General features: G+C 50.1%; 1 protein-coding gene across 1 annotated transcript; it reads left to right on the forward strand.

The window, feature by feature from the left end:
• The first annotated feature begins 708 nt into the window (after window positions 1-708).
• Window positions 709-17781, forward strand: ZC3H12A (zinc finger CCCH-type containing 12A). The gene is made up of 6 exons (XM_001380841.4): window positions 709-962; window positions 2158-2739; window positions 12542-12681; window positions 14111-14345; window positions 15163-15269; window positions 15720-17781. Exons 2-6 carry the CDS (start codon window positions 2204-2206, stop codon window positions 16667-16669), a joined length of 1968 nt encoding a protein of 655 aa, XP_001380878.2. The 5' UTR covers window positions 709-962; window positions 2158-2203; the 3' UTR covers window positions 16670-17781.
• Window positions 17782-19197: the final 1416 nt, after the last annotated feature.

Genomic DNA, 19197 nt, shown 5'->3' on the forward strand with positions numbered 1-19197 from the left:
ATTCCAGGTCGGGTTCTCTATCCACGGCTCCATCTAGCCCCTACAATAATTCCCCTCCTTTTGACAAAGGAGGAGACTGAGGCTCCAGAAGCCTGCTTTTCCCACTAACCTTCGCTGGCTGTCCCCGACTACAGGGGAGAGTGTGTAAGCTAAACGGGAGTGGACTAAATGCCTCCCGGTACCTGTAGGAAGAGACAGGGCAGGCTCAAAGCACGAAGGAATTGAGATGTTCCCTAATCCCCTCCCCCCCTTCATTTTACAAATCAAGACCCAGAAGCCTAGAGGGTTCAAAGAGCTCACCCCAGGTTTTGAACTAAGGCCGTCTGAACCCTGGGTCTCGCACTCTTTATCCATTCCATAACTGTTTCTCCACCCCAACTCCTATAGGCCTCAAAACTGCATGGACGTAGAAGGGACGCCAGGTGTGGTCAAAGCCAGCTGCCCCGTGGGCCCGCCTTCCCCCTTCCCCACTTCCTCTTCCTTGGCCCTAAACCCACGTGGAAGCCGTACTCCCCGGGGGCTGGTGGAGCGGTTGCTGGAACAGAACCAGGTGGCTCCGGCCCTCAACCTAAAGTCGACCTGGACGCCCGGATAGCCCCAGAGGTGAGGGAGGCTGCGGGGTCGCCAGACAGAGGGGCTAGGGGAGAGAGGCGTGTCTGAGGTAGGGCGGGGAGGATCCGCCTGGCCGGAGAAAGGGGAGGAGCAGGAAGGGGCGGTGGCGCCGACGGCTCCGCCTCCCACATCCCCTCCTCTGTCGGGCCGGCCAGCCGCCACCTCCTTCTCCTCCTCCTCCTCCTCCTGCTGAAGGGCTGTAGCTGCCGCTGCTGCTCCGGCTTTCCGCGACTTCGAAACCGCCGCCACCTGCCGGGACTTGGCCGTCCCCCGGTATAAAGCCCCGGGGACGAGTCCTGCCCAGCAGTCGGACCCCCATGGAGACACGGCTGGGGACAGCGCACGGCCGGGTAGGAAGATCACGGCGGCGAGGAGGCGGGAGGGAGGGGGGAACGCGCCTGGATGGAGTGTTGCGGCCGGGGTGTCTTGCTCCCCAGTTTGGGCCCTGAGCACTCCCTCTCCCAACTTAGCCGAAGTTGTAGCGAAAGTAGGGACTGAGACCGGAGGGGTGAAGGGGAGGCGGGGACAGCTGTTGTCCATCTCCGAGCTGGGCCTGGAGAGGAAGTCGGAGAGAGTACGGCCCAGGAGTGGGGTGCGGTGGGTGGGGTGGACTCCCCCATGACGGAGATTAGCGTGGATCAGATGGGATTTTTCTCTTCTGTGCCGTACCCCACCCCACCCCCCGCTCTCACTTCCCTCGAAAGTTTCCTACCTACTTTTCTGCCCCTTCAGCAGTTTTAGAAACTTCCCTCTCGTGGGTGCCCAAGCTCCGTGACCTTGGCAGTGCCACGGAACCGTTGTTTGCAGCCTGAGTCTAAGGAACAGGCTTGGTGGCAAATCCCACCCCACCCCCTTCTCCTTTCCCCTCCCGGCCAGCATTCCCCCTCCCAGAGTGAGGCTGGGGCCCTGATCTGCGCGGGGGGGGGGGGGGGAGAGGGACCCTAAAATAATGAGGTCGCCCCTTCTCCCACATCCCTAATCTGCCCAGGTTATCTGGTCCCTCCCTCACCCTTCTCCCAGTTAGTGGGGTGAGAAGGCAGAAATAAAACTGGAACCAGCTGCCCAGGGCCAGTGGGAGGGATGGTCTGGGAGTGCTCCCCTTCCCCCAATCAGAAGAGGCTCGTCTGGGGCCTCCGGCTCAGGAGCCTATTGGAGAGGCGAGACAGAAAGGGAGGCGGGGCTTTTACGGGCTCTGCATAGCCGACCTCAGTTTCCCTAGCAGTATGATGGCCAAGAGGTCAGAGGGTTTGGATTTCACAGAATTACTAATTCTCAAAACGAAGGGGAAAAAACCATCTGGTTCCTTCCTTTAGAAAGGAGGAAACTGTGGCTCAGGGACAGGGAGTGAGGGGGCCAAACTGTACTACAAGTCAGTGGCAGAACTGAGATTTGAACCCAGGGCTCCCAACCTCAGGCCAGAGTTTTTCCTGTTACACTAGGTTGTCCACAAGAGGAAGCCTGAGTAAGTTCCAGACACTTTTTATTTCTTAACTCCATCCTCTACACTTACCCCCCAGACTAAACATTTGCTTGGTTGGTTCACAGAAACTGGAAGGAACTGGAAGGAACTTAAGCCTTCAGGGAGAGAAGGATGAACATGGACTCCAGGGGCCTCATGGCCCTTACTCCCCAAAGTGAGGGACCTGCCAAGCAAGCCAATCCTGCCATGAATCTTTCAACTACCCAGGAGAATGCAGCTCTCGGGCCCACCAGCCTGACCCCCCATCCCAGAGGTCGAGGGAGCCCCCAAACCAGCCGGTCTGGCTCCCCACACAACAGAACTGGGATGGTGGCCCCAGAGCTGGGCCAACCAGAAGTAGTGGATGATACTGAGCTACAGATGAAAGTGGACTTCTTCCGGAAACTGGGCTACTCATCCGGGGAGATCCATGGGGTCCTCCACAAGCTGGGACTTCAGGCTGACACCAACACGGTCCTGGGTGAACTGGTAAAACACGGGCCAGCCACAGATCGGGAGACTCCATTGGATGGGCCCCCAGAACCTCCACTGGTGCCCCGAGGTGGAGGGACCCCAAAGGTACCCTCCTCGTGCTCTCTACCTACTGAGGACAAGGAAGTCAGTAACTTGAGACCAGTGGTCATCGATGGGAGCAACGTAGCCATGAGGTTTGTTCATTTACTCAGGGTTTTCATTTTGTCTCCTCCTCTTCTGTTCCCCTGGTAGTTTACTAGGAGCTTGTAATGAAATAAGGACTGGTGTCTGGGACCCTCAAAGGCAGTCCTATAGTCAAATTTTAGTTTTAGGATTATCCTGATTACACAAGCAGGAATAATGGGGCAGGGCTTTTTTTTTGTGTGTGGGGGTCTTTGAATCAAACATTAATTATTTGCCAAGTATAGTTCACCTTCCTGATGTGAATGGGTATCCAATTCAATCATCACTAAGGCACATTCTACCATCTAGAATGGTACTTTTCTCAAAGGAGGATAAAAAGTCATCAATGGGCTCCTCCCTGGGTGAAAATTACAAGGGAAGAATGGTTTACTTATCTCTAAAATGGCATTAAGTCCAGAAGAATGTGGAGTCCATAGGAGCTCTGAGGTTCCAAGTGAGGAAACACAAACTCCATAATCTCTCTGTGAAAATATGGACTAGAAGGTAGGGTACCAGGCTTGGAGTTGGGAAGATCTGGGTTGAAATTGCAATTCTTTATAGTTATTAGCTAATATGGCCATGGGAAAGTGATTTAACCTTTGTGAGGCTCAATTTTCTTGCCTTTGACAAACAGTAAAACTGTTGATGCTAAGATATCCTTTTTCCCTCAACTGGGGGGCAGAGGTGCCCCTAACTCTTTGCCCACCGGGACCTAAACAAAATAGTCAATTTCTAGCCTGTGGCAGAGGTGGGCCAAGTACTTGGGCCTCAGGTGAGCCAGTGACTCACCTGCCCCTCTGACTCAGGGGACTGTCCCTGCCAGAGCCCTGAGCCATGAAGAAGATGCTACCTGGAGCTGGCTGGGGACAGTACCTTCTAACATGAGAGCCTTGGGCTCAGAAAGGAGCAGCCCTGTCTGGGGGAGAAGGTTTACAATAGGGGACCCTTCCTTCTTAGAGCAAGGACTGGGGAAACAGCAAGTTCTAATGAGTTTCCAGCCTTTCTGTCCACCTAGGGGGCTGGGAGGAAGGAGAAAGGACACAGTAGTCCTAGAGGTATTTCAGGGAAGTCCTGGAAAACGGGTCAGACTGGAGGCCGAGCCTTCCCTCTTAGCTAGTTGGAACAAAGAGCCTGGTGTCTGGAGAGGAAAAAGGTCAGAGGTCAGTTTAAGGGGACAGGAAATCAGTGGCTTGGAAAGAGTCTAGAATAGCAAGGAGAGCCTGAGATTAGGAGTCAGAAGACCGGAGTTCCAACCATGGTTCTAGCCATGACTCCCTGTGACCTTGGACAATTTCCTTCCCATATTTGAGTCTCAGCTTCTTCCTCCTTGAAGATGAAGACCATGGAACTAAGTGATCACTGAAGTCCTTTTCAGCAGACCCATTGTAAATCTCAGGGGTTGCTATGCAGTTTTAAAAAATTGTTTTTTAACTAAAAACAGGAGGGAGTTTCTTGAGGGTTAGGAGAATGAGACACTCCAGATTTAGGAAGTTAGAGAGTGACAGGGAAACAAAGGCAGAAGGGAAGGATCAGAGGATCCTACAGACGCGATTTTTGAGACTCCTGGGCTTCTGCCTCCAAGTTCAGTGCTGTTACTCAGTGAGATCCTTATGGGCCTGGCCAGAAAGAAGAAGGGAATAGCTAGGGTGGCCTTGGATTCTGGGGAACTCAAACCTCTCAGCTTTCCTCACTCTTAACAATTCCTGGCACAGCCAGGGTCAAGTCCAATTCCAAGCTGGGTTTGGGGCCACCTAGGAAGTTAGGGGTAATATTTCTGAGAAGTCACAGGGACTGTGGTTTAGGGTCTGGTGGTTAGTCCTGACCTCTAAGGGCTCTTGACCTTCCTCTCCCTGTCACAGCTCCACTCACTAATAGCTACTTGTGCCTTCATAGCTGGTGTCCAAGGACTTGGAGAGTGAGGGGGTTGGAATCTGTTTGGATGATGGGGCTCTCTAAAGTGGGAAGAACGCTGTGGAAGCTGTCTGGGTCAGTATTATTTTGGGATCAGTAGGGATCTCTAGGTGCTATGAGTGTGTACCTCTGTGTATGGCATCCCAACATAGTACCTTGTCTAAGTAGGTATGGAATATATGAGGATGTGGGCTTGGATTAAGAGTTATCATCCTGGATTTGGAATGGGGGGGCCTGGGTTCAGATCTCCATTCCCTCCCACTCCCCTGGGTGATGCTGGGCAATTGGGGGGCCTGTTTGGCCCTCTATTTCCTGATTATCTAGAAAATGAGGGGTTTGAACTCCATTATCAGGTCCACAAGACTTGCTAGTATTGTGGGAGCCTTTGTATTCCTATCCTCAGCCGCCAGCCTGGCACTGAGGAAGCCCTTAATAAGTGAGCTATTGATTAGTTGGCCCCAAATCCATGAGCCATCTATTTATATACCCTTGGAGGATTAGAGGGGTGGTGCCTTAGGGTCCCATAAGTGGGGCGGGGGTGCCAGTATCTAAGATAGACTGAAGGCAGAGTTGGGGCCAGGAAGAGAAGTTATCTCTGCTGCTTAGCTTGAGTGTCCATTGAGCTGGGACCACAGTGTGTGTGTAGGGGGGGGGGGGGGGGGGGGAGGATAGGACACAGGGAATCCAGCTGGGCCCAGCCCTGGGAGCCATGCGGAATTGGAGAGGAGAAACACCACGGGTCAGGCCTGGCCCGGACCACAGTCCCCTGCTGGCTGGGGCTTTCATTGCTCCCCAGGAGGGGAATTCCAGCCCTGACTTCCTGTATTGGCTGTGTTGCAAACCATGTCCCTGCCCCGCCTGACTACACCCCCCTCCACCCCCCACTCCTCCAGCTCCCCCACCATATGCAAATCGGGTGGAAATTAACCTCTCATTTCCTTCTAAGGGAATTTTCTTAGCCTGTTGCCAAATCAGATTACCTGGGGAGGGCTTCTTCTCTCTCTTCCCAGGGGATTCTGGGAAAGCCTGCCTGGCTATCCCCTTCCCATGCCTACCTCCTCAGCTCCCCATTCCCCCCAAGGCTTAGGAGCCAGCAAATTAGAGGGAAAAAAAGGCTTATATTAAACAGTAAAAGTTGGGAATGAGGCCACCACTTGGGTGGGAAGGAAAACACATGTCCCTAGAACACAGATTGAGCTAGAAAAGACACATTTTGGTTCAAATGGCATTTTTCAAGTGCTTACTGTGCACTGGACCCTGTGCTAGGCCTTGGGGTTTGGGATAGAGGAAATGGCATTTTTCAAGTGCTTACTGTGCACTGGACCCTGTGCTAGGCCTTGGGGTTTGGGATAGAGGCTTAACCTGTGATGTCTTCCCTAGGGAACTCCCAGGATGTCCCCTTTGCCAATGCCAGTCAGCATCTTCTGCCACCCACAGACTCAGACAGTTGCCCAGGGCATGGAGAAGTTAGTGCCTTTACCATCCTGGCCATATAGCTAGCATGTATCAGAGAAGGGATTTGAATCCAGTCAGATTGCTCTTGGCTTCTAGGATGCAAAGACAAATATCACTTACATGATGGGAGACTGGGAAATTAAGCCTTCAGGTTGGGCACCTTCTGGGGATGGTGGAGTGACTGTGCTTTCCTTCCCCCTGAATTTCCTGCCCTCCCCTAAAAACTGTTTTGGCTGATTGTCTTGGTATTCTTTTTTTGTACTTCTCAAGATTTCATACTACCACTTGATTCCTCTGAAAGAACGAAGAATGGAGGATTCTTTGGGATTCTAACTGCCTTCTGTGGAAGAAGGGGAGAGGAAGACAGAGAAGGCAGTTAGAGATAGAGGGCAAGGGAAAAGGAATCTTAGGTCATTCAAAGTCTTCTGGCCATTTTACATGTAATTGAGGGGAGGGGAAAGATTATTAAAAAGCTAAAAAGAAAGCAAAACAAAAAGTCATCTGCCAGAGCCTCCATTGGGAATCTCTTTAATGGACCATGACCAGAGAGAATCTAAGGGAGGTGGGGTGCCATCATGGGTACTGCCTCCGCACCTCCTGAGATCTCTGTCTAGATGTTGGGGGAGAGAGATGGGTGAGTAATCTTCCAAGAACAAGCTCCCCATGGTTTTATAGCTAGAGCCATAGACCTCAATTTCAGGAGAGGCACAAGCCAAGACTCCGTGTCCACCCTCTGAGCAGGGGTGTATGTGTGTGTTGGCACGTGTCTGTCCCCACACCCACATGGGGCCTTTCTGACGTGTTTATACATGTGGGTAAAGAGTGCAGAGTAGGTTGAGTATTTTGCCTTAGAGCTGAGGAGGTCACCAGCTGTTTGAGATCCCTAGGAAGAGTGAATGGGATTGCTACCCATTGTCTCATCCTGCCCACCTACCACCACCCCCAAAACACAGCAGCAGGAAGTAGGGAGATGAAGGTGTGTGTTACAACTAGGCCAGCCAGCTTCCAGGAAACTTCCTATGAGTAACCTCACTAAGCCTAGAGAGGGAAAGAGAAACAGAGAGAGGGAGAGCTCAAGGAAGAGAAAAAGGGAAAAGGAGAGATAGAGAGAATGAATGAGTGTGCACAAATATTCAATATGTAGTCATTCACTCAACCAAATGAATACCAGCCTTATAGTCAAAAACTGGATTCCAGGTCTTACTCTTAACACATACTTGGCTATGGGTGATTCTGGGCAAATTACCTAATATCTGGGGGTATGTCCCCAGGCAGTTCTGTAAAGGTCTGGTCAAATTAGCAAGCATTTATTAGGACCTACTGTGTGCCAACCATTGTGTTAGGCCCTGGGGTTACAAACAAAAGCAAACACAGTCTTCTGCCCTCAAGGAGTTCACAGTCTAAATGAAGGAGAAGCATGCAAACAACTGTATAGATGACATCAGCTGGAGATAATGAACTGAGAGAAGGCACTAGAATTAAGGGGGATCAGAAGAGACTTCTTGCAGAAGGTGGGGCTCAAAGGAAACCAGGATATAGAGATAAGGAGGGAAGATTAAGACTAGTAAATTAGTTACCCAGCAGCTGCCATCCTGAATTAGTAGAAGGAGTTTTGAAATCACAGGGAGGTGGGGGGGAGGTCCAGAATGGAAGGGGGAGTTTTCTTCTCTTTCCTCTACATCAATTGCCCACAGTCCCAGAAAGGCTCCGGTGAAAAGTACCCACCACCATATCTACATTCTGATCTCTCTGGGGCTCAATGCTATTTCTCTTCAGCTTTCTAAAACTGGGTCCAAAGTAAATGGTATAATGGGAAGAGTCCTGGGCTAAAAGTCAGGAGATCTCTGTTATAGTCTCAGCCCTCCCATGATCCAATCTCACAAGTGTGACCTGGAACAAGTTACTTGATGTCTCTAGGCCTCAACTTCATGCTCTCTAAAAACAAGGGATCGGACTAACTAATCTCTTTCTAGTTGGTTCCTTCCTGGTAAATCAGGTTTAGAACACTTAGAAGGAGGATGTGATAAGCAAAGGACACAGAAAAAGGAGAGAGGGGCCAAGAAAGCAGGAAAAAGAAACATATTCCTCCCCAAGGAGGGTTTCCAGTAGAGAGGAGATAGAACTGGTGTGGGATTCTTGATTCCCCCACAATTCCCCCAGAGCTCAGGAAAAAAAAAAACCATTGGGGTCAGAGAACATTAGGGTCAGAAGGGACTTTGGGGGCTTCATTTTTCAAAGAGGACTTGGGTTTAGAGAGAATCCAGGCTGACCCAACTAGTAACAAATGGGTCATTCCTTGGCCTCAGCCTCCTAGTACTTATCCTTTCTGGACAACTTTCTGGACAGCTTCCTCATGCCCTAACTGGGGGCTCTCTTCCCTCCACCCCTTTAGCTGCTTTTTGGGTTAATTTTGGGCTTAGTTGGGAGGAGAGTGGGCAGGCGGACAGACGCCCCAGAAATGGGAACATCCCCGACAGGATGTGGTTTTTCAGCGGCACTGCCTTCTTTACGTAAGATTACTCTGTCTGATTTTGCCAGATGTATGAGTTCTGAATTCTCATTTGGAATAGAGAGGGAGGAGGGGCCAGTGGGGCCAAAGAGTTGGCAGCCTGGACCTCCCACCCGCAGTCACCAAGGCCCTTGATTGCCTGGAAACTCTGCCACCTGGAGTTCATGCTCAGCTAGGTCTGGTTACATGGCAACCGTAGGGTACTGAATCGACAAGGAGGACACAGTTTACCAGACCCTTGTCTCCTGATTGCTTGCCTAGTCATGCAGTACTAAGGTGAAAAGGCTTTATTTAGGCACAATGGCACTGTTTTTCCACTGAGAGGGGAAAAATAGGGATCACTACCCCCAATCTATAAACTGAGAGTCTGAGGCCCAGAGAGAGTACCAAGGAGAACCCAGATGTCTAGTTATCCCATTCCAAGCCTGTACTAGGTATTACAACCCACCCCACCCCACCCCTCCCCCAACCTCTAGCTTAGAATAGTTTACTTAGAGCAGGGCTTCTTAACTAATTTTATGTCCTGGACCCTATGGTCTCCTGCTCAGAATAATGTATCTAAACACAAAATGCATAGGATTATAAAGGAAACCAATTATATTGAAACATAGTTCTCAGAATATTGTTTTTAATTCATGGCCCCAAGTTATAAAGTGATAACTGCATTGGTCTATCAGCAAGCATTTCTTAAACTCTTTCTATAGACCAGGTACTATGCTGAATGCTGGGGATACAAATACAAAGAATGGGGTAAATTCCTTCTTACAAGGAGCTAAAAATCTAACAGGGAAGCAAGGTTATATACTGTATGAGTATTTACAGACATACATAAATATAAAGAGAGTAGATATAAGAAAAATAGATACAAATAAGGAGAACCTGAAGGAGATTTCTCTCTTCTAAGTTATGGTCACTGGGGTCAGTTTATTGGGTGGCAAAAGGTTTCCAAAGCTGAACTTCTTCATTGTCCAAATTCTCCTGCTACTTCACACCTGTATGACTTTATGATACACATCTCTTAATCTGCCCTAGTTCTCAGATTCCTCCTCTATAAAATAATTTAGACTTATCTGTCATGGATAGAGTTAGACTTTGAATCAAGAACAACCTGGATTTAAATTTTGCCTTAGATACTTATTACCCCAGACAAGTTACAAATATGATTTCCTCCTCTTTAAGCTGAAGGCGTGAACTAAATTATTTCTGTGGCCCATTTTATTCTGGAGCTATGATCCTAAGACCTTTTGTTTCAGCATGGTGAGCCTCCTCTCCACCAATTCTTAATCCTACACCCCTGGCCAGAGATCTTGCTGGTGAGGCTCTTCATTTAGCCAGGCTGGCTCTCAAGACAGCTGACACACTCAGATCCTTTTCAACCTAGATACTGGGGAGATTGACTTCTGCCAGCAAAGTCTCCTAGAGCCAAGGTTCTGTTGGGGCAATGGAGGAAGACTCAGTGGAGGGTTAAAGGAAATGACAAAAGCACCATTTCTTAACCCCTCTTAATTCCAGTGTCTTCCCTCTATTAATTATTTCCTATTCATCTTGTCTACAGCTCACTTTGTAAAAATCTGCTTGCTTTTGGGCTTCCCAATAAGATTCTAAGCTCCTGGAGGGCAGGGACTTGTCTTTCGACTCTTTTTGTATCCCCTGGTCTTACTTAGCACAGTGTCTGGCACATAGTAGGTACTTAATAAATGTTTGTTGAATCGAATTTAACTTTCAGTCTGAAAGACCAAATGATCACTGTCCCCAGCAGGGATATTTGAGTCCCTAAATGCCTTAAGTCAGACCTGCTATTCTTCCCCTAGCCATCCCTGGACTAGTCTGAGTCAATCTTCCCCCAGCCTTGTGGTAATAGCTGGGGCCTCGGTGCTAAAGTATGGAGTTTATTTAAAGCTAAATGATCTTGTTCCCTTTGAAGCCTTCCAGGAGTAGCTTACTCAGTCTCACTGCCCTGACCTTCATTTCTAACTTGAGATAGAGATTTGGGGAAGGAGGGTTCAAGTCATTTGTCTACTTAGACCTTTGAATTATAGCTTCAGGATTGTAAAGGACTTTAAAGAGATAAATGCACACACACACAGTGTTTAACAGATGGGGAAACCGAGACCCAGAGAGGGGGGGAAATGCCTTTCTTATATTCATACAAATCATAGTCAGAGCCGGGACCCAAAACCCAGATCTCTCTTTAAAAAAAAAAAAACACCTTCTAGGGGACAGCTGGATGGCTCGGTGGATTGAGAGCCAGGCCCAGAGACCGAAGGTCCTGGGTTCAAATTTGGCCTCAGGCACTTCCTAGCTGTGTGACCCTGGACAAGTCACTTAACCCCCATTGCCTTAACCCTTACCATTCTTCTGCCTTGGAACCAATACACAGTATTGATTCTAACTAAGATGGAATGTAAGGGTTAAAAATAATAATTAATTTAAATAAATAAATAAAACACCTATCTTAAAATACTAATATTAGCATTATTATTATTTATAGTAAGTATAATTACTAAGTATTAGTTCCAAGGGAAAAGAGCAATAAGGGGTAGGCAACTGGCCTAAAATGACTTCCATGCTAAAGGTAACAGAGCCAGGAAGTGTCTGAGGCCAGATATGAACCTAGAATCTCCTATCTCCAGGCCTGACTCTATCCTTTGAGCTAACTAGCTGCCCCAAAAGCCAGATCTCTTGACTTCCAGTTGTAGAATTCTAGAATTTCATTAAATGGCATTTTTAGAACTGAAACCATTTAGTTGATAGTACTAACAGGTAACTCCCTTGGGCCTTCTGGCTCTTGCATTCCATCCCAGTTTCCCATAGCACCACCAGCAAGGACTTCCCCTACTACCCTATCCCCCTCCAAAGTGAGGAAACACTCAGTAGTCTGGCAACTCCCCATGGGGTCAGGCATAACTCGCTGCAATCATTTAGAGAAACCATTTCGTTCAGTCCCTTCTTTTTATAGATAAAGAGGACTAAAAGAGGAGGAAAGGGTCTTAGCAAACTTATATCAGAATCAGAGCTAGAGACCTGATCTCTTGGTCCATCTGGAGAAATATGAGGTCCTGGAAGAAAAAAATACTTGTATTTGTGTAAGGCTTGAAGGTTTGTAAAGTGCTTTACAATATTATCTCTTTTGATTTTCACAATAGGTGCTATTATTATCCCCATTATACGTATGAGAGAATTGAGACAAACAGGTTAAGTGACTTGCACATGGTCAGTAAGTGTCTGAAACCAAATTTGAACTCAAGTCTCCTTGGTTCCAGGTCCGGTGCTATAGTCCACCTAGCTGTCACAGGTAGATGATGTAGCTGTAGGTAGAGTTTAGGTAGTAGTCATAGATTTTCAAAATTGAAATGTGGTACCTCAGAGATTATATATTTTGCCTAAGAGGAAATTGAAGCCCAGAAAGAAGCATCTTGCCCAAAGTCAGTCAGATATTAGGTAGCAGAGCTGGGTTTCAGACTCCAGAGTATCGGACTCCTCTTTTCCACTTTGCCACACTGCCCCAGGTGGGCACAGAAACTAAGTCACTATGTTCCTTCCCCCCACCTTAAGACTGTGTTGCAAGCTGTGCCTGACCCTGTGGGGAGTGGGTGCTGCCAGATTCCTGAGTGTTTCCTCACTTTCGAGGGGGATAGGGCAGAAGGGGAAATCCCTGCTGATGGCACTATAGGAAACTGGGGTGGAATGTGAGAGCCAGAAGGCCTCAGGGAGTTACCTGTTAATACCCAATGCTTCTCATTCCTCAGATGAAGAAATTGAGGCCCCAGGAGGACAGGCAGTAACTGTGCCAGGCCAAGCCTCTCCCTTCCTCTCCATTGAGGCACCAGGAAGACAAGCAATAAGTGTGCCAGGCCAAGCCTCTCTGGCCTGATAAAAATTGAACCCTGTGTCATATGTCACTTGTTTTCACCCTGTGATTTCCACCCTCCCTCTAGCCATGGAAATAAAGAAGTTTTCTCCTGCCGGGGCATCTTGCTAGCAGTGAACTGGTTCCTGGAGCGCGGCCACTCCGATATCACGGTTTTTGTGCCCCTTTGGAGGAAAGAGCAGCCACGTCCTGATGTGCCCATCACAGGTAAGGGACTAGAAGGCCTTAAGCCTCTGGAAGGATGTGGGGCAGGATAGGCCTTGTCATTGCAGTTTGGCTTGCTGCATGGGGGCTGTGAGGGAGAGGGAAGGATGGATGGACTGGTAGCTGCAGCCCCTGGCCACCCACCACCCTGTCAAGGTCATCATCATGATTCTCAGTGAGGATCAGCAGGTCTTATTAAAGGTTTACAGAGTGCTTCCATGAGGTCAGTAATGAAGGCATCCCATTTTACAGATGAGACACCGGATTCCCCTGGGGCCACACAGCTAATATGAGAGGAGGAGTTGGGACTCCCAACTCAGATGGGGCTCTTGACAAGCTGAGGACCTCAGCCATGGGGGACTTCCCAGCTTGGGACAAACCCAGCGCTCCCATACTGCGTACCACAGCCAAAGAGAGATGGCTTTACTGAACTGAGAACCCCTTGAGAGGGGATAGTTCTCTTTTTTCCCCCCTCAAAAAAAGCATCTTATGAATCCATTTGAACTGAAACAAACCTTGGTGTTTTTGAAAGCTACTGGGTCAGAATGAAACCAGAGGGCCCAGATACTCTTTGCATTGAGCTAGCATTTAAGTCAGTTCAACTCCCCAGCAGGTGGAATCATGGCTTTGGGGCCTGAAGGGACTTGAGAGGTCATCTAGGCTGGCCCCACCTGTTCCCCGCTCCCCAGGTCCATCACTGTCCAGATCAGGATGCCAGGACCCAGAAAAGAACCTATTCTCCTAGTGGTCAGATTTGATGGGATCTTGGAGGACAGCTGGGCTAACCCTGATGGTTTTAGACCATGAAACGGAGGCCAAGAGCTAGTAAACAATAGAGGCAGTTCAAGACCCCAGTTATTCTGACACTAAAATCCAGCATTTTTTCCCCTTGCATCTTCCATTGTCTTACTTCTACGGGGAAGGCTATACAATGGCGTAAATAGAGTCCTGAGCCTGGAGTCAGGCATGAATGAGTGAGTGAGTGAGTGAGTGAGTGAGTGAGTGAGTGAGTGAGTGAATGAATGAATGAATGAATGAATGAATGAATGAATGGCAAGCATTAAATACCTGCAGTGTACCAAGAGGTACACTAAGCAGTGGGGATATGGCAGGCAAGTAAGGCAGCAATCTTTGCTCTCAAGGAGGTAACACTTTAACAAACCAAGATGATGTAGATTCAATCCCCCCTTTGACTTAACTAGTTAGAAAGTGAGCAAGCCCCTTTATCTGGCTGAGCCTCGGTTCCCTCATCTGTGAAGGCGATTGTGTGAGATGAGACGGGAAAGGGCTTCCTGCCCCTCGTTATTCGGCAGTCAGCCTGAGGAGGGGGAGGAAGGAGCTGCCCCCTGCAGCTGGGGCTCCAGAATCCCCGGGGCAGAAGGGGCAGGCCGGCCAGCCAGTCTGTCCTACAGTCGTCTCCCATCTTCTGCAGATCAGCACATTCTTCGAGAACTAGAGAAGAAAAAGATCTTGGTATTCACGCCATCCCGGCGCGTCGGGGGGAAGCGGGTCGTGTGCTATGATGACCGCTTCATAGTGAAGCTCGCGTTTGAGTCCGACGGCATCATAGTGTCCAACGACACCTACAGGGACCTGCAGTGTGAGCGGTTGGAGTGGAAGAGGTTCATCGAGGAGCGGCTGCTCATGTACTCTTTCGTCAACGATAAGTAAGTGCGTCCCTCCGCCTGCCTGCCGGCCTGCGGGAGAGGGAGGGCCAGTCTCTGGGTGGTCAGCTTAGTTCAGACATTGGTAAAACACAGCCCCTGTGCCAGGAATTGGAGATACAGAGCCGAAAAGACTACCTGGTAGTCAGGAGAAGCCACAAAGTATATTCAGACTACAAAGTAATCTCAAGAATGGGAGAAAGGGTCTTTTACAAGAGCTCCGCTATGGCAGAAACCAGGGTTGGAGAGAAGTGAGCAGGAGGGGAGGGGGTCAGGCATGGGGCACTGAGCTGGAATGAGAGGCCCCCTGCTCTTCCCTGGGCCCGTAAGGTCTGGGGAGGAGTGGCTGTCAGTTCATCAGAGCAGCCCGAGTCATGAAAGGAAGACCGGGCACGATGAGGCAGGCAGGCAGGAGGCAGCAGGTTCAGTGGCCCAGGATGTGGGCCCAGCCTGGGTGTCGGAGAGCTTTGGACCGGTGCTAGCTTTGCTTCTTAGTAGCCAGGTGTCTTGGGACCCATCCCTTCCCCTGCCTGGGCCTGTTTCTTCTGCTTAAGTAAGGCAGATTGGTCTCCAAGGCCCCTTCTAGCTCCCCTAGCCCACGTCCTGACATACACCTGCACACACATGCCTGCCAGCATCCCATCTCAGGCGCCCTGGACACCAGGAATGATGGGAATGAGAAGGGGCAGCCTCTGCACAGAGCACCGGTCCCACAACTTGGGCCTTGCATACCTCTTCTCTTTGGGGGCCCTCTAGGCCTGGAGCTGAACCCGGGATTTGGGTTTCACCAGGGACTAAGACTTCCTCTTGCTTTTGACAGGTTCATGCCACCTGATGACCCCCTTGGCCGACACGGGCCCAGCCTGGATAACTTCCTCCGGAAGAAACCTCTGGTGCTTGAGCACAAGAAACAGCCTTGCCCCTACGGTAAGCGGCCCCATTCCAAAGTGAGGTCTCCTCTACCCTGACCTGCACTTAACCCACATCCCAGCAGCCTCCCAAGTGTCTGGTATTGGGAAAGCCCTAGATTGAAGGGTCAGGGAACTGGTCTTGCTTGTGACTCCTGGCTCTGGTTCTCCTGGGCCAGATGACTTCAGGTGAGTCCCATCCTTATAGTGGGCTTCAGTCTCCACCTCCATCAGGTGCTAGGTGGTCTTATCATGGCTGCGTTCCTGGAGAAGTCACCATCAGCTCCCTCTGCTCTGCCCTCTCCCATTCAGATAGGGATGCCATAGATTTGTCCAGTGGAGATAATGGTGCCGGGTCAGAGGCTGGCACTAGCGAGCTGAGCAGTGAAAGCGAATGTAATGATTATCAGCAGGGCACCTTCTCCCGAGTTTCCCCCAGCCCAGCTCACCCCCACGATTCTCCTCACAGGGAAGAAGTGTACATACGGGATCAAGTGCCGGTTCTACCACCCAGAGAGGCCAAGCCGGCCCCAGCGCTCAGTGGCAGATGAGCTGCGAGCCAATGCCCGGCTCTCCCCACCCCGGGCACCCGCCAAAGACCAAAAATGCCGTCAGCCCTCACCCACATCCACTCCAGCCCCTGGGTCCCTGCCTGTGAAGAATGATCGGGAATGTTGGCTGCCGGAGAAGTTCCTGGGGCCCCAGCAGGCTTCGGGAGGAAATGGGGATGGGCAGACGAAGGCCTATGCCCAAGGCAGGAGCCTGCCAACCGTGAGCGGTGGCTTCGGTCCAGCAGACTGGGGCCCCCCTCCCCTTGACTCCCTCTCTTACCTCTCCCAAGACTGCCTGGACTCTGGCATCGGTTCCCTGGAAAGTCAAATGTCTGATCTGTGGGGTGGCCGGGGCAGCAGCCATGGGGAGTCTGGGGAGCCTTCCAGGACCGGGGGGAGTGGGAGCAACCCACAGAGGTGTACCTTCCTAGGCCGAGGTCCCCTCCTGACCTATGGCCCTGAGCCCCCCGCTGGTCCTTCATCTGTCTCCTTCTCAGGCTACGGACGCCCTGTGGGCACCGGGCAGTTCAGCATCCCAGCAGAGTACCCTCCGCCTCTGGGATACGCGCCACGCGAGTACTGGTCAGAGCCGTACCCAATGCCCCCTCCCACAGCGACCAGGGCTCCCCCAGCCCTTCAGGATCCCCACCTGCTCAGTGCCCCAGCAGCCTATGGTGCCGAAGCAGCAGCCTGGGGAGCCGGGACAGATAGCTTCACCAAGGAGCGGGCCAGCCTTCGAGTGAAGCTCTGTGGCATCTTCCCCCCACATCTGGTGGAAGCCGTGATGAGCCGCTTCCCCCAGCTCCTAGACCCCCTGCAGCTGGCTGCTGAGATCCTCAACTACAAGTCTCAGAACCCCAGTGGGTGACCACTGCAGAGTTCCCAGTGCTCTCTGGGCCCCTCGGGGTGGCATGGGGTGGGGGCTGCCTTGGTCTCCCACCGAACCCAGCCTGACTATGATGGTGCCCCAGTCTGTCCCTGGAGTTCCTGGGACACTGCGGGCCAAGCTAGTTTTTAACAACTCCCTTTGTCTGGGCACAGGAACCCTGTGGGTTCCCAAGCATGTGCCTGAGGGAGAAACGAACAGTAGGAAAGGGATCCCAGAAACCAAAGAAATACTGTAACAATTGATTCTGGTCATGGGCTAACGAAGACCCTCTTTATCTGACTCGCCATTTCTGTCTATCTCCTGTCTCACTCTGCTCTCCGAGCCTCTTTGTCTCCTCTCTGTTCCTTTCTAATCTCTCTCCATCTTACCTACTTAATCTGTCTCCGTCTCTCTCATCTGACTCTCTGCTGGGTGTCTTAGTCTACGTCCAAGACCAGAAGCGATTGCCCTGTTGGTACACATTGTATCAGAGTTTAATGATGAGACAATAATGTCTGTCCTGTGGCTGATGCCCCAAAGCCCTCTTCTCAAGGACAGGAAGGAGGGGAGGAGAAGCCGGGGAGGGGAGGATGCAGAAGGATCCTTTAAGAGGAGTCTGTCCCCCCTCCTCAGCTTCTCCATCTCCCTCCCTCCCGGCTCTGTCCTGAGGATAACAGCCTGTCACTGGCTGGTTCGGCACCGTGTGCCCTCTGAGGCCCCAGCCAGGGCCCCCCAACCATGTACGCCAATGATGCCCCAGGGCCGGCGAGGTTTCGTGTTAGTAGTCAAAAAGATGGTTTTTAAGAATCTCTCTCTCTCTCCCCCCCCCCCCCCTTTGTACCTGCTGTGGTTACCTTGTGTGCTTTATTTTTTTCCCCTCTTAGGTGTATTTTTTTCTCCCAGGCCCCTGAGAACTAGGGCAGGGACAGCCTGATAGCCCCAGCAGGAATATGCCCAGAGGGCATAAGCTATCTCTGACCTTCATTGGGGGTGGGCAGCTCTGTCAGGAGGGGTACAGGAAGGAGGGGGGAGATGTGGGTTTAGGGAAAGGTATGTTTTAAATAGGAAGTATTTGCTTCTCACTGTTATTACCAATAAAATTTTTGACTTTAGATGAGTTTTGTGTATGTGTGGTATTTCCAAGAAGCTTTTATTTCATGGTTTTGGCTGTAGTAGAATTAGGAAATTAGCTGTCTCCAGAGGACTGAGTTAAATAGGGGAAGTTACAGCAAGGCAGCTTTGGATTTGATAGAAGAAAACTTCCCAGAATTCAGTTCCCCAAAAATAGAATAGGATACCTTGGGAGTTGAAGAGCTCTCCAGAAGCTAGATAACAAGATGCCATCTCCAGAGACAAACTGGTCTAGTTACCCTCCAAGGTCCCTTCTACCTTCTATCCTCTGCTCTCAAGCCTGGAGTGACTTCTAAGCTCTAAAAGGAAGTCCAATGGGCTAATGCCACTTCAGTAAGACAGGTTCTCTTACTTGAGGAGGAGAGCCCCAGAGTTCCAGCATGGAAAGCTGCCTGTCCTCTTAGGAAGTCCAGGACTCCATTCCAATGGCCCCACACACACACTCCTTGTTGGAGTTTCCCCCACATGCATGCTGACGACAGTAGCCCCCTTCAGAGGAAGGAGTAGGGGAAAGAGGGCCTGCTTGTTCCTCTTTCCAGTCTTGCTGGTTAGTTTGCTGTGACCTCTGTGAGAAAATACCAAGACCTCTAAAAAGAGCTAAGAGGAACTCAGGCTATTGGATCCAAGAAACCAGAGGATGGGTAGCTAAGCCTCCCTTTTTGGTCCTCAGGGTCCTTAGAAATCATTTAGGTCAAACTCCTAACAGTGGATAGAGTGTTGGGTCTGGAGTCAAGAAGAATCCTCCTGCTGAGTTCCAGTCTGGCTTCAGACACTAGTTGTATGATCCTAGACAAGTCACTTAGCCCTGTTTACCTCAGTTTCCTTATCTGTAAAATGAGCTAGAAAAGGAAATGGTAAACCACTTCAGTATCTATGCCAAGAAAATGCCCCAAAATGGGGTTGCAAAATGTTGGATACAACTAACAGGTGAGCAACAACAACTCATTTTACAGATGGGAAAACCAAGGCTGTGTGACATGCCATGCCCTAGGTCAGAGGTATGAAACACAAGGCAAGAATGTGGCTCAAACCAGATTAAAATGCAACTAGAAATACTTAGCAAAATAAATTAAAATTCAATAGAATGTAGATATAAATATGCAATATGTGGCTTTTAGTGATCCTTGTAACTGACACAACTGTACTAGATCCCAAAACTGCCAAAACGGTGCACTCCTGCCTGACCATATTTCTTTCTCCTATTCAAAAATCTTCAATGGTTACAGGATGAAATGTAACCTATTCTATAGCCTGGCGTGGCCCTCTGGGATTTGGTCCCAATCTAATTTCACTCTTAATTTCTTTCAAATGCTCTACTTTTTTCATTATGTCCATGAGCTGATCCCCAGTCTCTAAGCTCTCTCAATTTCATCCATTCCTGCAAGATTTCTCCCGTG

This window comes from Monodelphis domestica, chromosome 4, assembly GCF_027887165.1.
Source record: "Monodelphis domestica isolate mMonDom1 chromosome 4, mMonDom1.pri, whole genome shotgun sequence".
Classification (NCBI taxonomy): Eukaryota; Metazoa; Chordata; class Mammalia; order Didelphimorphia; family Didelphidae; genus Monodelphis; species Monodelphis domestica.